Raw genomic sequence first — 22220 nt, forward strand, 5'->3', positions numbered from 1 at the left:
GAGAAGGCACTTTCTGAGGGAGTGCTGGAGTCCAGGGAATCAGCAATGTGGGAATTAACAGTAGCGCCTTCACTCCTGGGTCACACAGAGGTACAAACATTACCGCACCTGCTCTGCTCTCTTGGGGCATCTGCAGCATTTAGGCACAAAGTCTGCATCCCGAAGGAACTTTTTAATGGCACAAGGGACCCCCCAGAGACAGAGATGGTGCTCTCATCTTTCCTGGATGGCCCTGCTGGTACCATCCCCACAGGGACCAAAGCACAGCCCCCTCCATCACCCGGCCCTGCGGTGGGCTGTCAGCCCGTTGGGGAAGATGGGAACGTGTCCACTTGATGTGCCTGAAAAGCAGCACACATCTCCCTGTTGCTATGGAAACACTGCTTTTAAAGCAAATTAATAATAATAATTAACACGATCTATTAAATAATGGTAATAAAAGCATTAGTAATGAGTTGTAATTGGTAAAGCACTCGGAATACTACACGCTCACCCCGCGACCTGCTCTCAGCGCAGGAACTGGAGCTGGGGGCGGCACCTCCTACCCGCAGGGGAGTCCTGGTTGAGGGTGCGTGCCCTCTGCCATCAGTACAGTACAGGCAGGAGCTTAGTGGGATTCAGTGAGGGATCAGACTTTTATCTGGATAATGAGGATGTCTAGACTGATAAGAAGAAGGGTTAAATTGGCTCAGGGCCTGATTCTGCCTTGCCGTGTGCTTGGCGCAGCAGCACACTGTGGTGCCTGGGCAACACTGGGGCGGGTTGAGACCAAGAACCTACACTAGGCTGGACAAAGACCTTGTTCTTCCCAGTTTTTAAACCTAGAAATCAGAGTACTGCCAGGACCTTAACCCCTAGGAGGCAGAGGTGAAGAGAACTCTTAAGAAACTTTTAATATGCTTGAATTCAGCCTGGAGAAGAGAAGGCTCCAGGGAGACCTTAGAGTCGCTTCCAGTGCCTAAAGGGGCTCCAACAGAGCTGGAGAGGGACTTTGTACAAGGGTCTGAAGGGACAGGACACAGGGAATGGCTTCCCACTGTCAGAGGTCAGGGTTAGATGGGATATCGGGAGGAAATTGGTCCCTGTGATGAGAATGGTGAGGCCCTGGCACAGGCTGCCCAGAGCAGCTGTGGCTGCCCCATCCTTGAAAGTGTTTAAGGCCAGGTTGGACGGGGCTTGGAGCAATCTGGGCTACTGGAAGGTGCCCCTGCCCATGGCAGGGGCTGGGACTGGATGAGCTTTAAGTTCCCTCGGAGCTTGGTTGCAGCCAAGGGGATGGGGCAGCCACAGCTTCTCTGGGTCCCTCTGCTCTGTCTCTCACACATCTGGTCCTTGTGTCCCACTCATCAACCTACGCCGCCGAAAGCAGTGTCCAGAGCAGAGCAGTGCAAGGCTGAGCCCAGAGCCATGATAAAACACCCTCTTTTCAAGCTGTGGGAGACTTCCAGAAGGATCTGGAACTGCAGAGAGAAAATAAATGCAAAGACCTGACAGTGTCACCCGCTTGTTTGTGCCCAGAGTCCCTTTGCTGACAAGGTCTTCTCTGCACAGCAGAGCAAGGACCTGCTTGCTCAGAACCACTCAGTGCTCCCGCAGGAGCCTGCCCAGACAGGCAGAGCCAGGAGGTGAATGCCTGGGAAAACCTGGCTCTGCTTTAGGTGCCTGCATGAGACCGAACTATTTGGAAAAGCAGGTCCCCACTGTCCCTGCTGAGCCTCTGGAGAGGCATCAGCCATCCCTGGACTGGCATAAGCAAGGGCAAAACAGCTAAAAAAGATGTGTTCTTTAGACTTTTCCCAACAAGATCTGACATCCAGACTGCTGGGCCATGCAGGATGCTGGAGCAGTGTTAGGATTGCAACACACCTGTGTGGCTCAGCCTCCATCCCATCCCAAGCACCCGGCAGCAACTTCCACCATGAGACTAAAATTAGCACCGACAGGAAGAGCTCTGGAGCACGACAGGATGATTAGAGCCTCCCTGGAAAGGAGGCATCACCTGCAATGTAATGACTTATCTCTGTCAAAATGTGCAACAATGGTTGTGGAATATGATGGGGAAAAGTGAGGCAGTGAAATAGGGGAAGGTGGTTCCACACAAAACTGGAGAGATGGCACTTGTCCAGAGGAGTAAAAACCAGGGTGCTGGCTCTGCTGGACTATGCCCTGGACCTGCTTCATGACTTTGATCAAATTGCTTAGAAAGACACAGAAGACTTAAAGGATCATACATGCCAACTCCACCTGAGAGTTATGAACAGCAAGAAAACATCCGGATAAAAGGTTAAAAAATCTCTTCTACATGTATTTAATGGTATGTGTTGTGAGTGTGAATAATCAGTGTCACTGTTCTCCAGCACAGGCAGTGAGGAAGAGGCATTGATCCTTCACTCCATGTGCGGATATCCAAATCCGTGCTTCAAAACTTTTTGTTGGCCTTCTTTGGCTAAAAATATGATTGTGGTCAGCTAACACCACCCACATCCATGTTCCTGAAAGAATGGGATTTCATTGGGCATCGCCCCTCCTATAAACTTGCCCTGTTTTCATTTAAAATAACTCATAACTGGAAAGAGCATTAAAAGTGGGTGCATTGAGCCTCCAAGCAGGAAGATGTGACTGTGCTGAGGGAGCGCGTGTGTAGCTCACGGAAATGCCAGTGTCACTCTGGTTGTACCTAATGCAAGTTGATTTGACTCCATGCCTCACATCCTTGTCTTGAAACTGGAAATCGTAGAATCATAGAATCATGGGATGATCAGTGTTGGACAGGACCTTAAAGCCCATCAAGTTCCATCCCCGCTGCCATGGGCAGGGACACCTTCCACTATCCCATGTTGCTCCAAGCCCCATCCAACCTGGCCTTGGACACTTCCAGGGATGGGGCAGCCACAGTTTCTCTGGGCAGCCTGTGCCAGGGCCTCAGAACCCTGATAGGGAACAATTTCCTTCTAATATCTAATGTAAATCTCCCCTCTTTTTTGTTTGAAACCATTTCCCTTTGTCCTTGGAAGGTGGCCCATCCTCCCCCTCAGGCAGACCCTTACAGACAGGGCTCATTTGTCAGGATAACAGGAGACAGGTAAGTCCCTTGGATGAAGCTGCCGTACTTCCCTTCAAGATTTCCTGGACAGAAATACGTGCACATGCGCTGCACAGCTTGACAACGAACGTGCAGCGAATCCAACACATCCTGGACGTGTTGGATTTGCTGGGCACACACGGACCATCTGGCCAACACATGGGCCTCGGGCTTGACATGTCCAGAAAGCATCTGACTGACGGCGGATGCACCAGGCAGCCAGTTGGAGCACATGCAGGAAACCGGCCCCACTGGCACCATGGTGGAGGTGGGTGCGATGCTCACGGAGCTGGTCTGCGGCTGTGCCGGGATTTCTGGGCTGATGGAGACTCAGACACAGGCAAGTGCCAAAACCCCAACATGCCCCTGGACAAAATTCAGAAGAGGACATACCCAGGGAAACACATGGTAATTCTGATGTTCTAGAAATGGAAATCGGGAATTATCTGCTTGCAGAAGATGAGATTCCAATGGGAGGGAAATGTGTTCCTTGAAAAATCAACTACATGTATAAGCAGCAGAAATAAGGGGAGACTGTGACCTTGAAATCAAATCCTTTTGATCCCAGACCTAAAATTATCCAGATTTCAGCAGAGGTTTCTTCAGCAACCTCAGTGCAGTTCTTCAGAAAAACCCCTCATGACCAGAAGTCCAAACCCTCCCTGTTACGAACGCAACCAAGTCTGCCAAGGGTGCGGCACCCACGATCCCAGCACCAGATTGTCCCTGTAGCTTAGCACCCATCTGCAGCCAATATGCTGAGCTCTTAACAAAATTGAGGGGGGTTAAAATCTGGTCTCCCAGGCCTGATCCCATGGACCTGGGCTCACCAAAACCAATGGACTTCAAGGAGCTTTGGATCAGGCTTTGCGCTAATTTACTTATCTCATAGAAGAGCTTAATTAACAAATGTTTGCAAAGCACTTTAGGATCCCTGCACGGACAGTGAGACTCTTGCTGCTGGTCCCATTGACAAAGCAAAGAGGTTTAATGTCAACAGGGAGCAGATGAATTGTATGGACAGTGGCGGCCACAGACGGGGACGGAGGGACATGCCGGGTGGATCGGCCGTCACGGAGCACAGAGTCACCCCTGCACCGCGTGCTTCAGGGAACAGCCAGCACACAGGGCTGTGCACTCAGAGTGGAAGGGAGCCCTTCCAGCTTTCCAGCATTTGGGATACTCCTGTTTCACATGCAGCTGAGCAGTTCTTGAAATGAGCTGTTCAGGGACAGGGATACGACGTCTCAAAGCACTTGTGGCGATGGCACCCCAGCCTGAGCTTTCTGACTCAGGATATTCTATGATTCTATGCAAGATGGAAATGAAGGAAAGCCTAAAAAAGGTGTCCTGATTCGAAGCAGGTGTTTGCTCCCTCTGTCCTCCCCACCATCAGCTCATCACCTCAGTCTAAGGGACGTGGGATGCTTCCACAGCATTGAACCTTTCCTAGCAGCTGCCACCTTTCCCCCAGACTTGAGTCATGTCGGGGAGCAGAGGGATGCAGCACTGGGAAGTGCCAAATTTGGCTTCACACCGATGACACAAATTCATCCAGAAAGTTTCTCTCTGCCTTAGCTCTTGATGGTGACTCTAAGTCGCTGTTTTGCCTAAGGACAGGCTGCTGGCACTTCCTCAGTCAATGTCAGCTTTATTCCTGCCTCCCACAGAACTTTCTGTCACCAGCCGTGGTGCCCAGCCACCCCTCCCCGACGGCTCTGGCACCGGCAGCAGCTGCAGTTTGCAATTTCTCCCTTTCTTTGATCGTTCTGCAGCCTCAGGAAGGGACGAGGCGCACGTGACGCCGCTGCCTGATCCCGACCTCTCTGCTCGGAGCACTCTGCCGCTGTCCCTGGCTTTAATTAATACTTCTTTTTTTTTCCCTGACAGTAATTCAGGAATGTGGATTTTAAAACATTTGGAAATACCCGCTTTTTAACTAGAAACACTGTGTTTCTGCCAAAACCTCGGCAGGGGTGTTCGCTGAGTGAATGTAGCCGTGCAGAGACTTACACCCACAGCGAAATCCTCACTCGCAATCCAGCGCTACCTGCCCCCAAAAAACAACCTTTTACCCCTCTGTCCAGGGAGTTGGGAATGATCTAGCACCCAAAAGCCCCACAACATGAGTCCCTATGACCTACCCCAGCTCATCGAGCTGGTTCAAGCCACCTGGCAGAGCTAACTTTAACCTGAATTACTCCTGAAATCCAGCTTCCCCAGAGGCAGTGATGCCAGACGGGAGGTAAGATCATTCCCAAGCAGCTGCTATCACTGGGAAGAGGATCAAAGTCTTGGTTGTAGCCCAGCTACGCCCCCAAAATATTGTATGAACTGAGAGACGCTGCTATCAGGGACCCATCAGGATTAGTCACTGCCCATGTTGCCAGTTCCTGTGATTTTTCTACGAGCATTCCTGGTTGCCTTAAATTCCCAGCTCTGTGAGTCATGTGAATCTGTGCGAGTATGAATTTTTGTTTTTTAAAGTAATTTTCTAGACCTTGTGGCTGTGCAGAAAAGCAAGGTGATGTAACCAGAGTGAAATCCGACAGCCCCAGGAGAAGGCAAATGAAATGAAACTCAATTTTCAGTATTTTTTTTGGAGTCGCACAAACTTTTTAGTCAGTTTGGTGATTTCTGGGCCTGGCTCGTGCTGCTGGAATGCTCAGAGCTGGAGCTCCATAGTTTTTCCCTTTTTTCCTTTCACTTTCTGATTTCCAGGGGCACTTTCTTCTCCTGAGAGCTCCATGACAGAACTTAAAATGGAGGTGGAAGCAAAACCATGTCCCTAAAATGACATGCTGCCTCCAGAGCAGGCACTGCTATCAGCCTCACACGTGAGATCCAACTTGGACAAGCGAAAACTCCATAATTTACAGGGCAGAACACGATAGTTCCCTCCACCACCACACGTGTTCCAGCACATGGACACACACGCGATCCTCGCCCACACTGGGACACCCCTGCACGGAGACGTGTGTGCGTACAAACACCTCGCATGCAAACGCGCGTGGTTTATGTACATATTTCAGTGTACATAATTGTACGTGTTTGCACCATGTGCTTACACAGACACACACAAGGGATTCACCTGGTTGTAAGTGTGGAGCGAGCCACAGCCAGCAGGTGTGTGCAAGGTAACCCGCAGTGTGTGTGAACGCCCACGTGCATTAAGTGCGCATTTTTGGTGGTTTAACGGGGCCCACCCGGCCAAGTGCCTGTGTTAAAACTGCCATGTGATGTGTATGTGCCCTATGGAGCCACCATCCATCACATCCCAATACAAACAGACACCACCTCTTAGAAGAAAAAATATCCCAAACTGCCATGAAGGAAAAACATCCCGAACTGCCGCTCTCAGGAGTCCCATCACCACACAAAGGTGAAAAAAGAAAGAAAGCCTTATTCAGGACACTGTTCTACAGCCATGACCACAATGAGCTGCATGAAACACAGCAGTGGGTGGGTTCTCCTGCCCTTAGCTTTACTTTTTTTCCTCTTTTTTTGTGCACACCTACAGCACAACCACCACAAGCTCTAACCCACAGCCGCTCCACACCAGGTCCTGCTGCAGAGGGGACCTACCAGCAGCAGCCCCTCCGGCTGGTGTCCCAGCATCTCCCTGAGTTTGTACTATACATCAGGAAACCTGGATGCAAAAACCAAACTGAAAGCAAAAATTTCCCTTCCCAAAGTGCCTGGGCAAACTCACAGGGAAAGCTCCAGCAGCACCTTACCGGCTGAGTCAGTGGATGAGCCATCTCCTTGTGCTGGGTGCCCCATCTGCCGAGTTTAGCCGCAGCTGAGATCTTCTGCTGGTAGACCCAGAAAGGGGAGGGGGGGAAAGAAAATACCTTCCTGTAAGGATTCCAGAGCCAGAGAGAGGAAATCATACAGGATACAGTGGGGGGTAGAAAAGTCCAGCCCCGGTGACAAGGCACCAGTGCCACCACCCCCCAGCCCTCGCTGCAGCCGTTGCCTTTGCCAGAGCTGCAGCGCGATGTGGCTCGGCGGGAGCCTCGCATCCCTCTGCATTGTCCCTCTCCAGTGTGAGCTCCGGCAATCTCATTTCATGGGAGACATCTGGTTTGATTCAGAGGGAAGAAAGGGGAGAGGGGAGAACTGCGCGCTCACACGCTCACCGCCCAGCCCGGCTGGCTGGGAGCTGGGGAGCGATTGTCAATGCTTCCCTCCACGCTGAATCCTCCTCATTTCAATGAGAAAGGCCAGCCCAGGGAGCAGGGCTGTCCCACGGCCCCCCCCAGCATTCCCAGTCTGCAGAAAGGGGCTTTGCTGGGGCACGGAGCCAAGGGTGGGGAGCTGAGCCCCAGCAGCCCTGTCAAGCCTCGCTGTGCCTGGAGATACTACAAAGCTTTGGGGGGCTGAGGGGCTCCCCCTTCTTGTTTTCCGTAATTCCCAGTCCTGGTGGACATGCAGTACTGCCCCTCAAATGCCTGTGGCTGTGGTTGAGGGTCTTCCCACTGCAAGACTGAAGTCCTCATGTTTGTGGGGAAGCCTTTTTGAAAGCCATGTCCTCCTTCACAAGGATGAAGCAGTGAGCTCCTTGTCCATGGGAGGGGGGTTCCTGCCCCACTGTCCCACCATTCACCCCACTGACCCTGGTGCCCTGCTAGCCTGTGCCCAAGCAGTTCCACCCCGAGGTGTCCCCGCCGAGCCACCACTCCTCCCAGGGGTCCCTGCTATCCCTGTGGGTCTCCGGATGGATCCCAGCCCTGGAGACCTCTGCAGCACCCCTCATGGGTGGGAAGCAACAGGTCCCCACACAAACCCTCCTTGATGGGGTGTGCGTTGACAGGTCCCCATGTGCATGTGCCCCCCCCCCCTTCACCCATGGCCCTCCACGGTGGGGGGCACATGGTGGGTCCCCACATAAACCCCTCTTTCTTGTGATCCCTCCATGCCAGGGGTGTGCAGAGTGAGTCACTCATGGAACTCAGAGTAGGACCCCATGTAGCCCCTACATCTGTGTCTCAGTGGGTCCCCATGCAGCTCCCTCCACCCACCCGTTGTGTGATGGGTCCCCGAGGAGCCCCTTCCTCATGTGACACAGGGAATCCCACTGCAGCCCCGTCCACCCATTGCACAATGGGTCCCACCACAGTCCCACCCATGGCACGGCTGATCCCCTTGCGTCATCCTCCAGCCGTATCACAGTGGGTCCCCACGCAATCCCCTCCACCCGTTCATTCCATGGCCGGTCCCCTCTCACCTCCCTAACCCGTGTCACAGCACCTACCCCCAATCCCCTTCACCCATGTCATGGCATGTCCTTCCGCAGCCCCTCCACCGGTGACATGGTGGATCCCCCTGCATCCCCCTCCACTGCTGGCACCGCGTGGTCCCCCTGCAGCCCCTCCACCCGTGACACAGTGTGTGCCCCTGCAGCCCCTCCACACACCGCACAATGTGTCTCCCCACAGCAAATCCCCCCTTCCCTCCGTGTCCCAGGCGGTCCCCCCCATCACACTCCACCCATGTCACCGTGGGTGCTCGTGCAGCCTCTCCACCCGTGTCACGGCGGGTCCCCCTGTAGCCCCCTCACCATGTCACAGCCGCTCCCCACACATCCCACATCCACTCGTGTCACCGTGGGTCCCCACATCCTCCTCCCCGTGTCACAGCGGGTCCCCCTCCCCGTATGGCCTGTCCCCGCGACCTCCGGCCCCCGCCGCCCCGCTCCTCGCCACCCCCGTCCCGCCGCCCCGGTCCCCGCCGCCGCGGGCGGGGGTGTGCCGCGGCCGGACTACATCCCCCATCAGCCCGCGGGCCGGGCCGCTCCCGCAGCGCCCAGCCGCCTTCAAACAAAAGAGTTTCCCCCCGCGGGGCCGCGCTCCGCTCCGCGCCCCCCGCACCCCCCGCACCCCCGCACCCCCCGGCGGCGGCGGCCGGGGGCGGGGGCGTCGGCGGGGGGACCGCGGTGGAGGCGGCGGGCGCGGGGCTCGGGTTACACGGGAAAGGGGCTTGGCCAGGCGGGGGGCGGGGGGCGGAGGGTCCTTTTCTCTCTCTCGTTCTCTCCCTCTGCCTTTTTTTTTCCCTTCTCCCTCCCGAGCTCTTTGTGTCCCCCCCCCTCCCCTCCTCTCGCCCCCCCCCCCCCCCCCCAGCCCCCAGCCCCCTCCCAAGCCTTTGTTAGCCATGCCTAGCCTGGTAGTCCCAGGGATAATGGAAAGGAACGGGGGTTTCGGCGATTTAGGCTGTTTCGGTGGGAGCGGCAAAGACAGAGCGCTGCTTGAGGATGACCGGGCGCTGCAGCTCGCCCTGGACCAGCTCTGCCTGCTGGGGCTAGGCGAACCTTCCTCCTCCTCCTCCTCGTCGGCCGTGGTGCTGGTGGAGGACAGCAACAACAACAACAATAACCCGCCGCCGCCGCCGCCGCAGCAGCCCCCGCCGCCGCCGCCGCCGCCGCAGCAGCCGCCGCCGCCGCCGCCGCCGCCCCCGGCGGCCCCGAAGGGCTCGGCGGCGCCCAGTGCCGGGGCGGCGGAGCCCAAGTTGTGCGCGCTCTACAAGGAGGCCGAGCTGCGGCTCAAGAGCAGCTCCAACACCACCGAGTGCGTCCCGGTGCCCAGCTCCGAGCACGTGGCCGAGATCGTGGGACGGCAAGGTGAGCGCCGGGCCCCCGGTACCCCCGATCCCCCCCGGTGTCGCCGGCCCCGGGACACTCCCCCGCGGCCGGGGGCCCCGCCGCCGCTCCCGCCGCTCCCTCCCGCCCATTGTTCGGGGCCGGGGCCGCTCGGCTCCGCCGGGGACAAAGCCCGGGGCTCCCGGGCTGTGGGTGGGTGGCTGCGCTCCCGGCACGGGGGTTTTTGGGGAGGGTGGGATGGGGGGTCTGTGGGAATGCTGCGGGGGCTTGTCCGGCTGCCGGCACCGGAGCCCCGCGCGCCGCTCCGCGGTTCTGCCAGAGAGCCGATCTTGACCGCGCTCTCCTTAAGAAAAAAAACTGGGAATAAGGCGGGGGAAGGGCGGGGGTGCAGGCTGAGCCCGGCCCCGCGCCCCGGAGTCCCCCTTTGTTGGCCGGGCGGAGGGGGTGTGGTGGTGCCGGGCTCGGTCCGAGCGGCCGATGAGCGGGTGGGAGCCGAGCTCCTCCCGCCGCCCCTGGGAGCGGGGGGACCCCGGAGCGGGACCCGCCGTCCCGCGTGGGCCCCCCGCAGCCGCTGCCCGCGCGCCGCCACAGTGATGCTTTTGTTCTCCTCACGGCTCCGTTCGGAGCGAGGTGGAATGGAGGAGGGCTTTAAAAAAAATTATATATATATATATATATCTCCATACCACACCCACTCTTAAGTCACCCCTCGCCCACCCCCACCACTCCCGGGTGTGCGGTGCGGGGCCCCGCGCCGCCCGTGGGCACTGCGGGAGCCGGGGCACGGCGCTGCCGAGAGAAGTTTTGTGTCGCTACAGAGAAAAAAAAAATAATAATAGTGCGGCTAAGTGTTGGGGGTTTTTTTTCTTTCTTTCTCTGAACAAGTAACTTGAAGCTCTGGAAGTGCGATGGGCAGAGCCTGCGGCTCCATGGGCACATGCTCCCCTGTGGGTTGGGATCGCAGGCCCCCGAGCAGGAGGGTTTGTGGTGGAACCCGGGGGGTGATGACCCCCTGTGCCCCGTGAAGGCCTGAGGTGGGCGAGGGGAAGCCACGGGGAGAGGGACACAAATGGCTCCTTGCTGGGCATCTCTGACGCTAGGGCGTGTGGTTGGAACAATGGGGCCTGCGGAGGCTCCGCTTGCTCCCACCCGTGGAGCAAGGGTCCGGTTCCCGCGCCGGGATGGAGAGTGGGCAGGAGTCCGGGGGATGCTGACCTCCCCAAAACTTGGGGCATCTGCAGCCGAGGGAACAGCTCTTGCTCTGGCGTCCACCACAGTGGGATGGGGGCCCCTCACTGGGGACCCGGGGAGACAGGCGGGAAGGGGTGAAGGTCTGGCCCAGGAGATCCCACTGGCCCTGATCCTGATCCTCCCTGTGATGCCTTTGCACTGCCGGGAGCGGAGCGCAGGCAGACATGGTGGGGCTCAGCACCAACTGTGCACGGGTGGGTGTGAGGCCATAGAGAATCAGGCCCCCTTTGTTTAATAAAGTTGAGAAAGAGGATTCGGCAGGCGGAACCGAGAGGAAACGTGCCAGGGCTGTTTTCTTCCAGGATCTCACTGCTGCCCCAGACTCCTGAGAGAAGGGGGTGTGTTCCCATGTGTTCAGAACACAGCACGTGCCTGTTGTGTCCAGAGCGATGGAGAGGAACGCAGAGACCTGGATTTTTTCCACCATTTTTTGTGTATGTGAGGGTTTTCCCACATCTGGGAGACTGAAATGTCAGTGTGCTGGAGCTGTGGGGATGGGGCTGTGGCTGTGCTCCATTGGCTGATGGGGCAGATGGTGTAGCCTGTGCCCCATCGTGGAGGTGGGTGGGATGGATCCTGTGCTGGGAGAAGCCAGGATTCCTTCGGCACAGTCCCTGCAGCTATGGCTCTTTAGTCCAGCAGAGATCATGGCCCACACTTGTTTCTAAAGGCCTGTAGGAATGCCTCCACTGTCTCCTGTGCCTTGTTTTTGTGTAGAAGGTCAGATTAAGAAGGTCTGGAGCTGGGTGCAGGGCTACCAGGGGGATTGAATCCTGGACTCTCATGGATGCCTGACCAGGAATCCCAGAAACTGCAGATTGTCACCCCTTGGTAGTACTGCTCATGTGGCAGATGGCTTTCTAGGAAAACAATTGTTTTATGGGTACCTGTGAACAGGGTAATAAACATCTTGAAAAAGAGATGGAGGAAAAAAGTAATAATGAAATAAAAATAATTTCAGGGCTTTACTTGATAACAGGGTTTCGCTTTTTCTTCAGCTTACTATTTTCTGAAGAAACACACTATCCCTTCAGATTATTTTATAATAATATCAACCATCTATGAAAGTGCTCCTCACAGGCAGGCATGGATATGAGAGGCCTGGATCTGGGCACAGGGGCCCTGGTGCACACACTTGGCCATGGGAATTCCACCTGCCATCAGGGCACCCCTCACTTTGCCAAAGGAGTGTAAAGGCACTTAAGTGTAAATAAGGCTCAAGCCTGATACATTTTTATTGGAATGTCTGTAAGGGTGGTTTGTGAAGAGGATTAATTATGGCAGAGGGGGTGGCTCCACTCCAAGAGAGAGATGCTGCAGGAACTCAACCTGAGCTTGGCAGCTCCTGCTTTCCCCGGGAACTGTGAACGTGCCCTCACGGAGCCAATCGCCTGCTGGAAGCCTTGCTCCGGTTTGCGCTGGGGCAGCATGCTTTGTGCGCTGAATTTGAGCAGCGCGTCTCCAGCAGCGCGGCCACGAGCCGGCTGGGATGGGGACTGACTGGGATGAGATGGTGGGCTGTGGAAAGGGGGACTTGGTGGGAATTGGCCAGACAGGCTCCTCCCACCTGGTGCCCCAGGGTCCATGGCAAAGAGCTGGGTGGCTGGTGGGATGTGCCAAGGGCTGCTTTGCAAACTGGAGGACAGGAAACTGGAAAAGGAAGAACGAGGGGATGAAGTCATAAGAATCCCTTTGACTGGTGCCTATGACCCCTGGCCATGGTTGGCAGCAACACCCCTTCCCTGGCTGGACGTGGAGCCGTGACCTCCATGCCTGTCCTCCTGTTGCTGTGAGGGTGAGAGGCAGGAGTGAGTCTCTGCCTGAGTTGCAGCTCCCGCAGGTCATCCACCCTTCCCTTGGCGTGTGTGTGAATTCCAGCCCTGCTGAGTTGGGTGACTGAACCTCCTGGCATGTGCCATGGCACCGACAGTGCTCCCTGGTTCTGGAGCCAGTCCAGGCCTGCGTGGCACATCAGGGTGCTTGGTGGCTCTTGTATTTCTCCTGCCAGCTCGTGTTGTGGGTGTCTTGCCTGCAATAGCCTGTCCATGACTGCCAGCTCTCAGGGCCATGCCAGTGAAATTGTAGAGACAAAGCACTGGAGGTGTTTGCAGTAGGTTCTTGAGGGGATGGTGGGACATCAAGGGATGTGGGTTGAGATGGGAGAGGTGCTGGGAGGAATGGAGAGTGTCTTAAGGGCATCATGTTTTGGTTGTGCATACTGTGAACTTAGAAAGGGACAGAAATCCTCAGTCACTGTGGTGTCCGGGTTCTTCCCTAGAAGTGACCTGAGGTGGGTGTAGATCAGCCAGATCAAGATTTGTATCGAACTTTTCTGCCTGCTCCCACAGACAAACCGGACTGCTGTTGGTGGAGCCAGGGAAGAGGCCACAGGGCACATTTAAGGCCAGATGTTGTGGTTAGGGAGACATGGTGCTGCTTCTGTGTGTCTGTTTCGTGCAGGTGTCAGGAGAAGGTGTGGGGTTGGTTTGGCTTCCTGCTGCGCCCACTCCCAGCTGAGACCTTCCCTATAAGGATTTTTGGACTCTAAGGATTTTTGGTCCTTCTAAGGGTTTTTGGTCTCATCACAGTAATAGCATCCATTGTCACCTGTACTCACAGACACCCTTTGATGCAGCATCTCCCAGCCTGCTCCAACCAGCCTGTTGTCACCAGGAATGAGATTATGTGAGAGAGGATCTTAACGTAATTGCTCTTTCTTGGCAAGGTGAAGTCAAATAACAAGAGGCCCCACTAAACCCAGGTGATTGGGCTCTTTGTGTAGCTCCAAACATTCTCCAACGCTTTCAGCATTTAAAAATAGTCCAAGGAAGCCTTTTCCATTGAGGAAGTCTGATGATTGCAGCTCCCCCACCTACCCTGTGGAGGTGGATGTATGTACAGCATCCGAGGAGCAGCGAGGGGGGCAGATCTTCTTATCTCCTTGCTTCACCGAAATCTTGGAGCTAAAGCCACCCCATCAGGTGGGGTCTGAAGACAACCTCTGTACGCTGCTCTGGCATCTCGGGATGGGCCTTAAAGGGGGAGAGATATTGCAATTGGTGTCGGGTTGTTATAAAGTGTTAATGAGAATTGGTCTGAATTTACACCAGGGAAAAGTGCGGAACGGGATCGACTTTGTGCTGTTTGAACTGGAGGTGGGAGGAGAAAATGGGTCTGGGAGAGAGACAAAGGGAATTTTCTAGGGAGACACGCACGCTCCCCCGCGCATCGGCTCGGGCGGCTGGATGCCGCGCTGACCGAGTGAACCGCGCCGCAGCGCAGCCGCCCGGAATCCAGGAATCTAGGGCAGTGGGAAAGCGTGCTGCCGCTGGGTGGGGGCCCCCGCCTTTGTCTGGCAGCCCCCTCCCTGCGTCCCCCCCGCGCTCGCCATGCCCCGCTTCCCCCGCGCCCTGGCCGGCTCCGGTGCCGCGCGTGTGCCGCGGGGCCGCGGCAGGATTGTGCCATGCGGGGGGCCACGGGCACACCCACTCCATGCGATGCATCGCTGCTGGGGCTGGGGGCTTCCCAACTTTCCTCCGCTGCACAAGGCACTGATTGTCTGTGGCGCTGGGGCTGTTTCTGTTGGGTGTTTTGGTGGGCTTTTTTTCTCTTTTTTTTGTTTTTTTTTTCATAAACAACTTTCATCACAATGTGAAAAAGCGTAAAATCGCTGCACTGGAACAAGGCAGCCGCTGATTTTCCTGGCATGGTGCGTTGGGTGGTGTTTTTCCCCTTCTTGTAAACACAACTTGCATCATCAGGACAATAAACCCTCGGTGCAAAGAGATTTAGTTGGTTGGTTGTGGTCCTTTTGTGTGCATTTGTGCTTTTTGACACCACTTTCATCAGGTTTTCAATGCAGCAAAACCTTACCCCACAGGCCGTCAGGAGGGTTTATTTGTGAGGTTCTTTGTGTGCTTGTCTTTTAACAAGGCTTTCATGTTAACGGGGAAAAGAATGCCCCACCTTACCCGAGGTAGCTGAGGATTGTTTATTTTATGATCCTCTTCAATTTTATGACTACAAGAGAAAAAAGGACCGAGTTCTAATTTGCCCTTAGACGCACCCCACCAGCACTGTCAGAATGGACTGCGTGGGGTATTTACAGGTGTAATTTGTATCTGTGCAGTGTAACGGTGCCTTGGGATAAATGAGAAGAGGGCTAAAAAGCTTTTGTCTGTAGAGATTATTTCATATCTGATGAAAACAAAAAATATCAGGACCTGGAGTGATTTGTGGGGCGTGTTTTCCGAAATAAAACCACAACACAGTCAATGAAACAAAAAGACCCACCTCAGGGTTGGCTCCAGAGCTGTTTGCTGTGGCTGGTACAGCTCCTCTGATGCTTCCAGGGTCACGCTCCTGGGCTGGAGGTGCCAGTTGGTGCCAGGTGAGAGTCTCTAGACTGCATCAGTAGCAGAATATACCTGTGCAGGATCTGGCCTTGTGGCAGCACTGAGGAGAAGGTCATCAGCGGGTGTAACTCTGAATTTACACCAAAGTGAAATTATTTGATGGACCTACTCCATAGGCACGGTTGCATGTGCCACTGCACTGTCCTGGTGGCATTGTCACCATGGTGGTGTGCTGGGCACATCCATTCCATGCACTGCTCCTTCCTTTTCCCGCTGATGGAGCAGCGCCTGGGAGCCTTGGCGTAAACCCTGCTGAGGTCCCATGGAAACACATCGGTTTGGGGCTGCTCAGAGTGAGAACATTTGGGATGGGTTCATGGCAAGGAAACGACAGTTAGATCAGATGCATCCAGCACCCTCATGTCCCTTGTGAGCACCTGCCTTTGCTGGAGAGGTGAACCAAGCTCCTAGAACCTTCTCCATTAGTTTTGATGGATTCGTTGCCCTGATGCAGGGGTAAGCAGAGAGGAGAAAGTGGCTGTGTGTCCAGATCTCCCCCTGACCCCCACCACCCATCTTGGCAATGTCTAGACTCAATTTATTTATGTGTTTTCAGCCAGAGATGGCTGCTCTGCGGATTAATTCCGGTTAACTGACGGGTCTGGGCACCAGAGGCTCTCCACTCCTCCAGGGTTTGGTCCTGTGTGGGAATGTTTGTGACGTACTCAGGTAATTTACAAACACATTTAGTTTGAGTCAATTGGTAATCAGTGAAATTAAAGAGAAAAAAGGGTGAGGGGAGGAACTGAGCTTACAACCTCCTTCATGAAATGCTTTGGGATTGGCATTTTTGACGAAAACCAGGATAATAGAAGGTAGGCTGTGGAAACACAATGAGAAAGGGCTTAATTCTGTTTAATATAAAAATCTAAGTGGCAGGAGTGTGCCAGGGATCGACACACTGATGTCTGTGCAGTTCCATATCGAGGAGAACATACACAGGTTATGTATTAGTGCAGCTTTGACGGGTCCTTTTCTCCCCTTAGCTTCGTTTGACACCACCTGCTAGGCAATTCCCTCCCTTCCACCTCCCTCCCCTTTGAATAATCCCCCCAGTAAAATGCTTTGTTACTTGGTGTTTTCAAATTTCAGTTATGCACGAAGAAAGTGTCAAAAAAATACCCCGTGCAAGGCAAATTTTATTTGGAATAAGCACATTGGGGTGTGCTGCCCATCTGGCTGGGGTGTCACGGGCCACATCCTGATCCAGCTGTGCTCCATCAGAAACAGGATGATCTCAAAGGAGGCTCAGCCCCTTTTTAGTGTGCAAAGCAGAGTCAGGGATGGGGCTGAGATGGGCTGGGAGCCTTGGCACTAAGTGAGTAAATCACGTTTAAGCTCAGCCTAGTTTTAGCGGATGTAAACCAGTGCAGCGCTCCTGGAAGTTGTGGAGCTCTCTGGATTTGGGCTGCTGATGGTTTGGCCATTGTCTGTGCCAGTTTAGAGCTGCTGGAGGTCAGGGCCGCTGAGCCCACTGTGCTGCTGGGCTTGCTGGTGTAATTTCTTACGAGGTGATTTTCTCCTGTTTTTAAGCACAGGATCCCCATCTGTCTGTCTCCACAAAGCTGGCTTTCCCGTCTGCAGGCCTGCACAGAGACCCTCCCTCCCCCCTTCTCACACCACCGACTGCACCACGCGTCCTTTTGTCCGTTCCAGATCCTCCTTCCCCTCCCTCTCGCCGTGCTCTCTCATTGCCCATCTTCCTTTGGCCATTTTGGGGTGTCTCTGCTTTGCCTCCCCACCCCTCATTCTCCTCTTCCTTTGGAGGATGTGCCTCTCCCTCAATTCCCATCACCTTTGCTCCATCCCTAACTCCCTCCCACTCCTCCAGCTCGTGTAACGTGCTTAAATTTGCCCTCATTCATGTGTATTCCTTGCCGCTGTTCCCTTCCATCTGTCCCCAGCATGGAGCCCCTGTCCTTTGTCACCGCTCTGCCTCCCTGACCCTCCCTGATTGTTTCCTGTCGTGCCGGGCTCAGATCCCTCTCCCCCACACGTCGTCATTGTCCCGTGGCTCGGAACAGCGCGGAGCCCAATCCCAGCCGTGCCACACGCCTGCCTGAGGTCATTCTGCACAGGAGAGCGAGCCTTGCCCTGCAGAGGCAGAGCGCGGGTCACTGCGGAATGCGATGGAGCTCCCTCAGCCTGGGGTGATGCACAGGGAGGCATTTTCAGCTTGATGCTTGCCGTGAACACCCCTGTCTTTCCATGTGAAGCTCCGGTGGTATCCCTGGGGAAATGGTGGCATCTTGGTTAATCTTCCTAAGATGGAATCTCCATCTCTGGAGTGAGCGGCACAGGAGTGGGGCAGGGAAATGTCTGCCAGGGGTGGGTCAGGGACAGCCCACCCTGCCCAGGGGTGCCAGAGGGCGTAGGTAACCTCTCACGGTTTTATCCAGCTCTCCTTGGGATGAACCTTTATTATGGATTTTGCCTGTGTGGGTTTATCCTACAGTTGAGTCGTGCCTGGCTCCACGAGGTCCTGTCCTTTGGGTTTCCTGGGAACTGATAGCACACCACTGGGTGACCACTGGTCCACATGGGCTGTGTGGAAACTTTACTCAGCAAAGCATCACAAATGTACCTCATGGTGCAAACTCTGGGGAGTAACCCGTGAGCTACGCTGGATTTGGCAGGGGGTGGATTTGGTTTGGATTTGGGGATTTGCCCAGATCCTTCTTTGTGTCAGATCTGGCATTTCCATTCCCCAGGAACATGGAATTCCTGTCTCAGAGACGGGTTTAGTGCAGCAGCGCTGTGATGTGGAATGTTAAGAGGAAGTTTTGCGGGAGCACAAGGCAGGAGACAGCTATTCCTGCTCCAGAAATGGGGAATGAGGCTCCGGGAGCTGAAGTAGCTCTGAGGAGTTAAAAGTCACACTGGGAGTCGACAGCGAAGTTCCGATTTACCGGCACGTGTCCCACACTGCTGCCAAGAGCCTCCGAGGGGCAGTGGGGTTGCCAGCTGTGCCGGGGGCTGTGTGTGCGCGGAGCCTGCGCTCGGCCGGAGCTGTGCCCGGTGCCCGGTGCCCGTGCGGTGCGGCCGGCGGGGCTGGGCGTGCTCCGTGCCGGGCACTGCTGGATGCAGCGACTGCTGCGGCGCCTGCGAGCCCAGGGAGTCGCTCCTGTCAGCTGTAGTGGCACAAGGCTGTTTCCATCGCCACAGGTGCAGGCTTCAATTCTTGCCAATGACACGAGGTGGTGGGATCGCTGCGTTCCAGTGAACACCCCGATGTCACCAGCCCGTGTCTCACGAGAGGAGCTGTGGGTGAGTGGCAGCCCCGAGCTGCCAGCCTGGGAGATGCTGTTATTTATTAGGATCTGTATAAATAATGTTCCAGCCCAGGAGCTGAGGAATCTGCATTTCGTGGTTGCAGAGGCATCGTTTGAAGCTCCTTGTGTGTTGAAGTGTGATGTCAGTGGAGTGTGTGGAGGAAGACCTGCTGGTGTGAAATAGTCAGAGGAGAGTACAGGAGATGCTCTTTTCTGGGGAGAGAAGGTGGGGTAGGAGGTGCTGGGGGATCTCACAGAGGTCCCAGTGCTGTGTCCTCATCCTGTGGTTCTGTGAGCCCTGAGTGAGACACCCAAATCCTTGGGAAACCACAGCAAAGTGCTCAAAGTGCTCACCTTGCTTCATCTGCGCTGGAGAATCACAGGTTTTAATTTTTCTTGGAGATCTGAGCTCAGAGCACACCTCCTGCTGAGGAACCCCCAGCCTGTATGGGAACTCGGAGCCAGGCTTCGGAAATGCCTTGGGGCACCAAGTGAGGCTTTTCAAGAGAGAGGTCTGAGGGGCAGGAGGGGTCCTTTAGAGAACTGTGCCCCATCTGTAAAAACACTTAGTTGCTTGATGGCATCCTGGTGTCATCTGGGAATCTGGAGTCACAGATCAAGACCTTCCAAAACACACTGGAAAGTCTTTTGCCCTTTTTGGGAAAGCAGAAGGCTGTTTTCTGAGCTGTGAGGAGCTGGGGAATGGGCTTGGTGGGTTCTAGGAGCTGGGGAATGGGCTCAGTGGGCTCTGGTACGTGGATATTGGTACACAAAAGCACCACATGTAGCCAGCGATCCCAGGAGAGGGTATGAGCACCTGGAGCGGGTGTGGTGCAGCCTGTTGTGGGGCTCACAGGAGGGCAGCCCTGCCCCATTTCTTGCTGTTTCAGCCCCAAAGCAAATCCTGGCATCCTGCTACCCCCGGCCATCTAGCTCTGCTGGCATTTGGAGTCCTGCCATGTCTGTAGTGGGGAGGCCCAAACTGCTGCATCTCTGCAACTCCACACCTGGCCCCCTGAAGTTGACCGCATTCACCCCAAAACCTCCTCAGTAGTACCACAGTCCTCCCGGAGGGCTCTGGCTCTCTGGAATCATGGCAGGCAACTCCCCTTGGGAGCTGGCACAGGGTGGCCAAGGGGTTCCACATTGGCCAGCCAGACTGTGGGACCGGCATCTCCCTGTTCTGTGACCTCCAGGCTGCCCCATGCATCAGCTCTGTCCCCAGAGCCCGAGGATAACCATTTTCTCTGGGGGGCCACCCTGGGGCTCTGGGGCAGGCCTCCTCAAAGAGACCACTGACTCCTGGGGGTGGCTTGGATCCCCCGTTACTCCGTGGTGTTGGGGTGTGTGGAACGGAGATCTTAGGGGTGATTGCTGAGGGAAGGCTGTCAGGGGGGATGGTGTGGTGCGGTGCAGCGCACAAGATGGTGATCTCCGTTTTGGGGTATAAGGGAGCATGGCACTCCTGAGGGAGGGAGTCTCTGGGAATGGTGAGGGTGGACCTCCCTCTGGCATTTCCCCTCAGGGGTAGGGGGATGGGGCCTTTGCCTTGTTCTGCGCAGTGGCTGCCATGTGGCACAGGAGATTATGGCCACTCAGCCCAGTGTCCTGCAGAGCAGGGCGAGCGGTGGGACGGCCTTGTTAACTGCCATGCCTTCTTCTCTCTCTTCCCAAGGCTGCAAGATCAAAGCCCTGCGGGCAAAGACCAACACCTACATCAAGACCCCGGTGCGGGGAGAGGAGCCGGTCTTCATGGTGACGGGGCGGCGGGAGGACGTGGCCATGGCCCGGCGGGAGATCATCTCAGCGGCCGAGCACTTCTCCATGATCAGAGCCTCCCGCAACAAGGCGGGCACCACCTTCGGCAGCGCGCCCACCCTGCCGGGGCAGGTCACCATCCGGGTGCGCGTGCCCTACCGCGTGGTGGGGCTGGTGGTGGGCCCCAAGGGAGCCACCATCAAGCGGATCCAGCAGCAGACCAACACCTACATCATCACGCCAAGCCGAGACCGGGACCCCGTCTTTGAGATCACCGGTGCCCCGGGCAACGTGGAGCGTGCCCGGGAAGAGATTGAGACACACATTGCGGTAAGGACAGGCAAGATCCTGGAGTACAACAACGAGAATGACTTCCTCTCCAGCAGCCCTGACTCTGGCATGGAGAACCGCTACTCAGAGGCTTGGCGGGTCCACACGCCCGCGCCGGGCTGCAAGCCCCTCTCCACCTTCCGGCAGAACAGCCTGGGCTGCATCGGTGATTGCTCTGTCGACCCCGTCTATGAGACCCCCCGGCTGAACGACCAAAACGACTTCAATTACGGTTACCTCTTCCCCAACTACGGTGTGAACAAGCAGGATCTGTACTATGGGGTGCCGGAGTCGGGGGCCCCGATGTGGGCTGGGCAGGAGAACACCAACCCTGTCTCAGTGCTCTTCTCGAAGCAGCAGCGCTCCAGCAGCACCGGCACCATCCATCCCAACTCCCATCGCTCCCCGTCCTCCTCCATCCCAGAGCCCAGCCTCTCTGGGCTGCCCAGGCGGTCGCAGGGGGAGCCGCTCCAGGGGTTTTCCAAGCTGGGAACGCCGGCCGCTGCCCGGACGTCCGTCGCCAGCAGCCGCGAGTGCATGGTGTGCTTCGAAAGCGAGGTCACGGCCGCGCTGGTGCCGTGCGGCCACAACCTCTTCTGCATGGAGTGTGCCGTGAGGATCTGCGAGAGGACTGATCCCGAGTGCCCAGTTTGCCACGCGGCAGCCACTCAGGCCATTAGAATATTTTCCTAAAGAGACAGAGCAGGGCATTAGGGGGGTGGGGGTAGGAAGGGAGAATGGGGGGGGTCCATGAAAGAAAAATGATGATGATGATAATAATAATAATAATAATGATGATAATAATAATAATGACATCTGAAGAGCAAAAAATGAATGAAAGAATAAATTAATTTAAAGAAGAAGAAGAAGAAGAAGAAAAGAAAAGAAATTATTTTACAAGCAATGTATGTTATTTTTTAAAAAAAAAAAGTGAATAATAAAATTAAAATGAATAGCAAAGCCAGAAATTTTGAAGGGCGAACAATGCTCCAGCCTGCAATGTCTTTTGTAAACCAAGTACTCAGAACGCACACTCGGATCTCGCAAGCAAAGCGGTTTAGTTCATTTTTTTTTGGTGGTGAGATTGGGACTTCTTGGCGATAACCAAGCCAGGCCACCTGGATCAACCAGGGAGGGAGCAGGGATGCAGGGAGGGCCCTGCCAGCCTTTCTCCAGCCATGTTCAACCTTTGTCTTGGCCTGAAGCCCCCACTCTCCTCCCCCCAGGGTTGTCGGCCCAACTGGGAGCTCAGAAAGACACAACAGAAAGAAAGGAAAACGGATGACAGGGATTTAGAAGAACAAGAAAGAAACCATCAACCTCTGGGAACCTGTTAGAACGAGGGCACAACTGTATTACCTCAAAGATTTAAACAAAAAAATCACAGCTGAAGAACTTTTATTGTTTTCCTTTTTTTCTAAAAAAAAACCAAACAAAAAACACAAAAAAAAAAAAAAAAGAAAATCAAAAAAGAAGGTGAAGAAATAAAAATGACGCCAGTGAAACTGAAGAAG

The 22220-nt window shown here is 55.2% G+C and overlaps 1 protein-coding gene across 1 annotated transcript; it reads left to right on the forward strand.

Annotated features, from left to right (window-relative positions):
• Positions 1-9235: 9235 nt before the first annotated feature.
• On the forward strand, positions 9236-21399 carry MEX3A (mex-3 RNA binding family member A; the record flags this gene model as incomplete). The annotated part of the gene is made up of 2 exons (XM_082298447.1): positions 9236-9701; positions 20294-21399. 2 exons carry the CDS (start codon positions 9236-9238, stop codon positions 21397-21399), a joined length of 1572 nt encoding a protein of 523 aa, XP_082154573.1.
• Positions 21400-22220: the final 821 nt, after the last annotated feature.

Source organism: Coloeus monedula, assembly GCF_965178545.1.
Source record: "Coloeus monedula genome assembly, chromosome: 29".
NCBI lineage: Eukaryota > Metazoa > Chordata > Aves > Passeriformes > Corvidae > Coloeus > Coloeus monedula.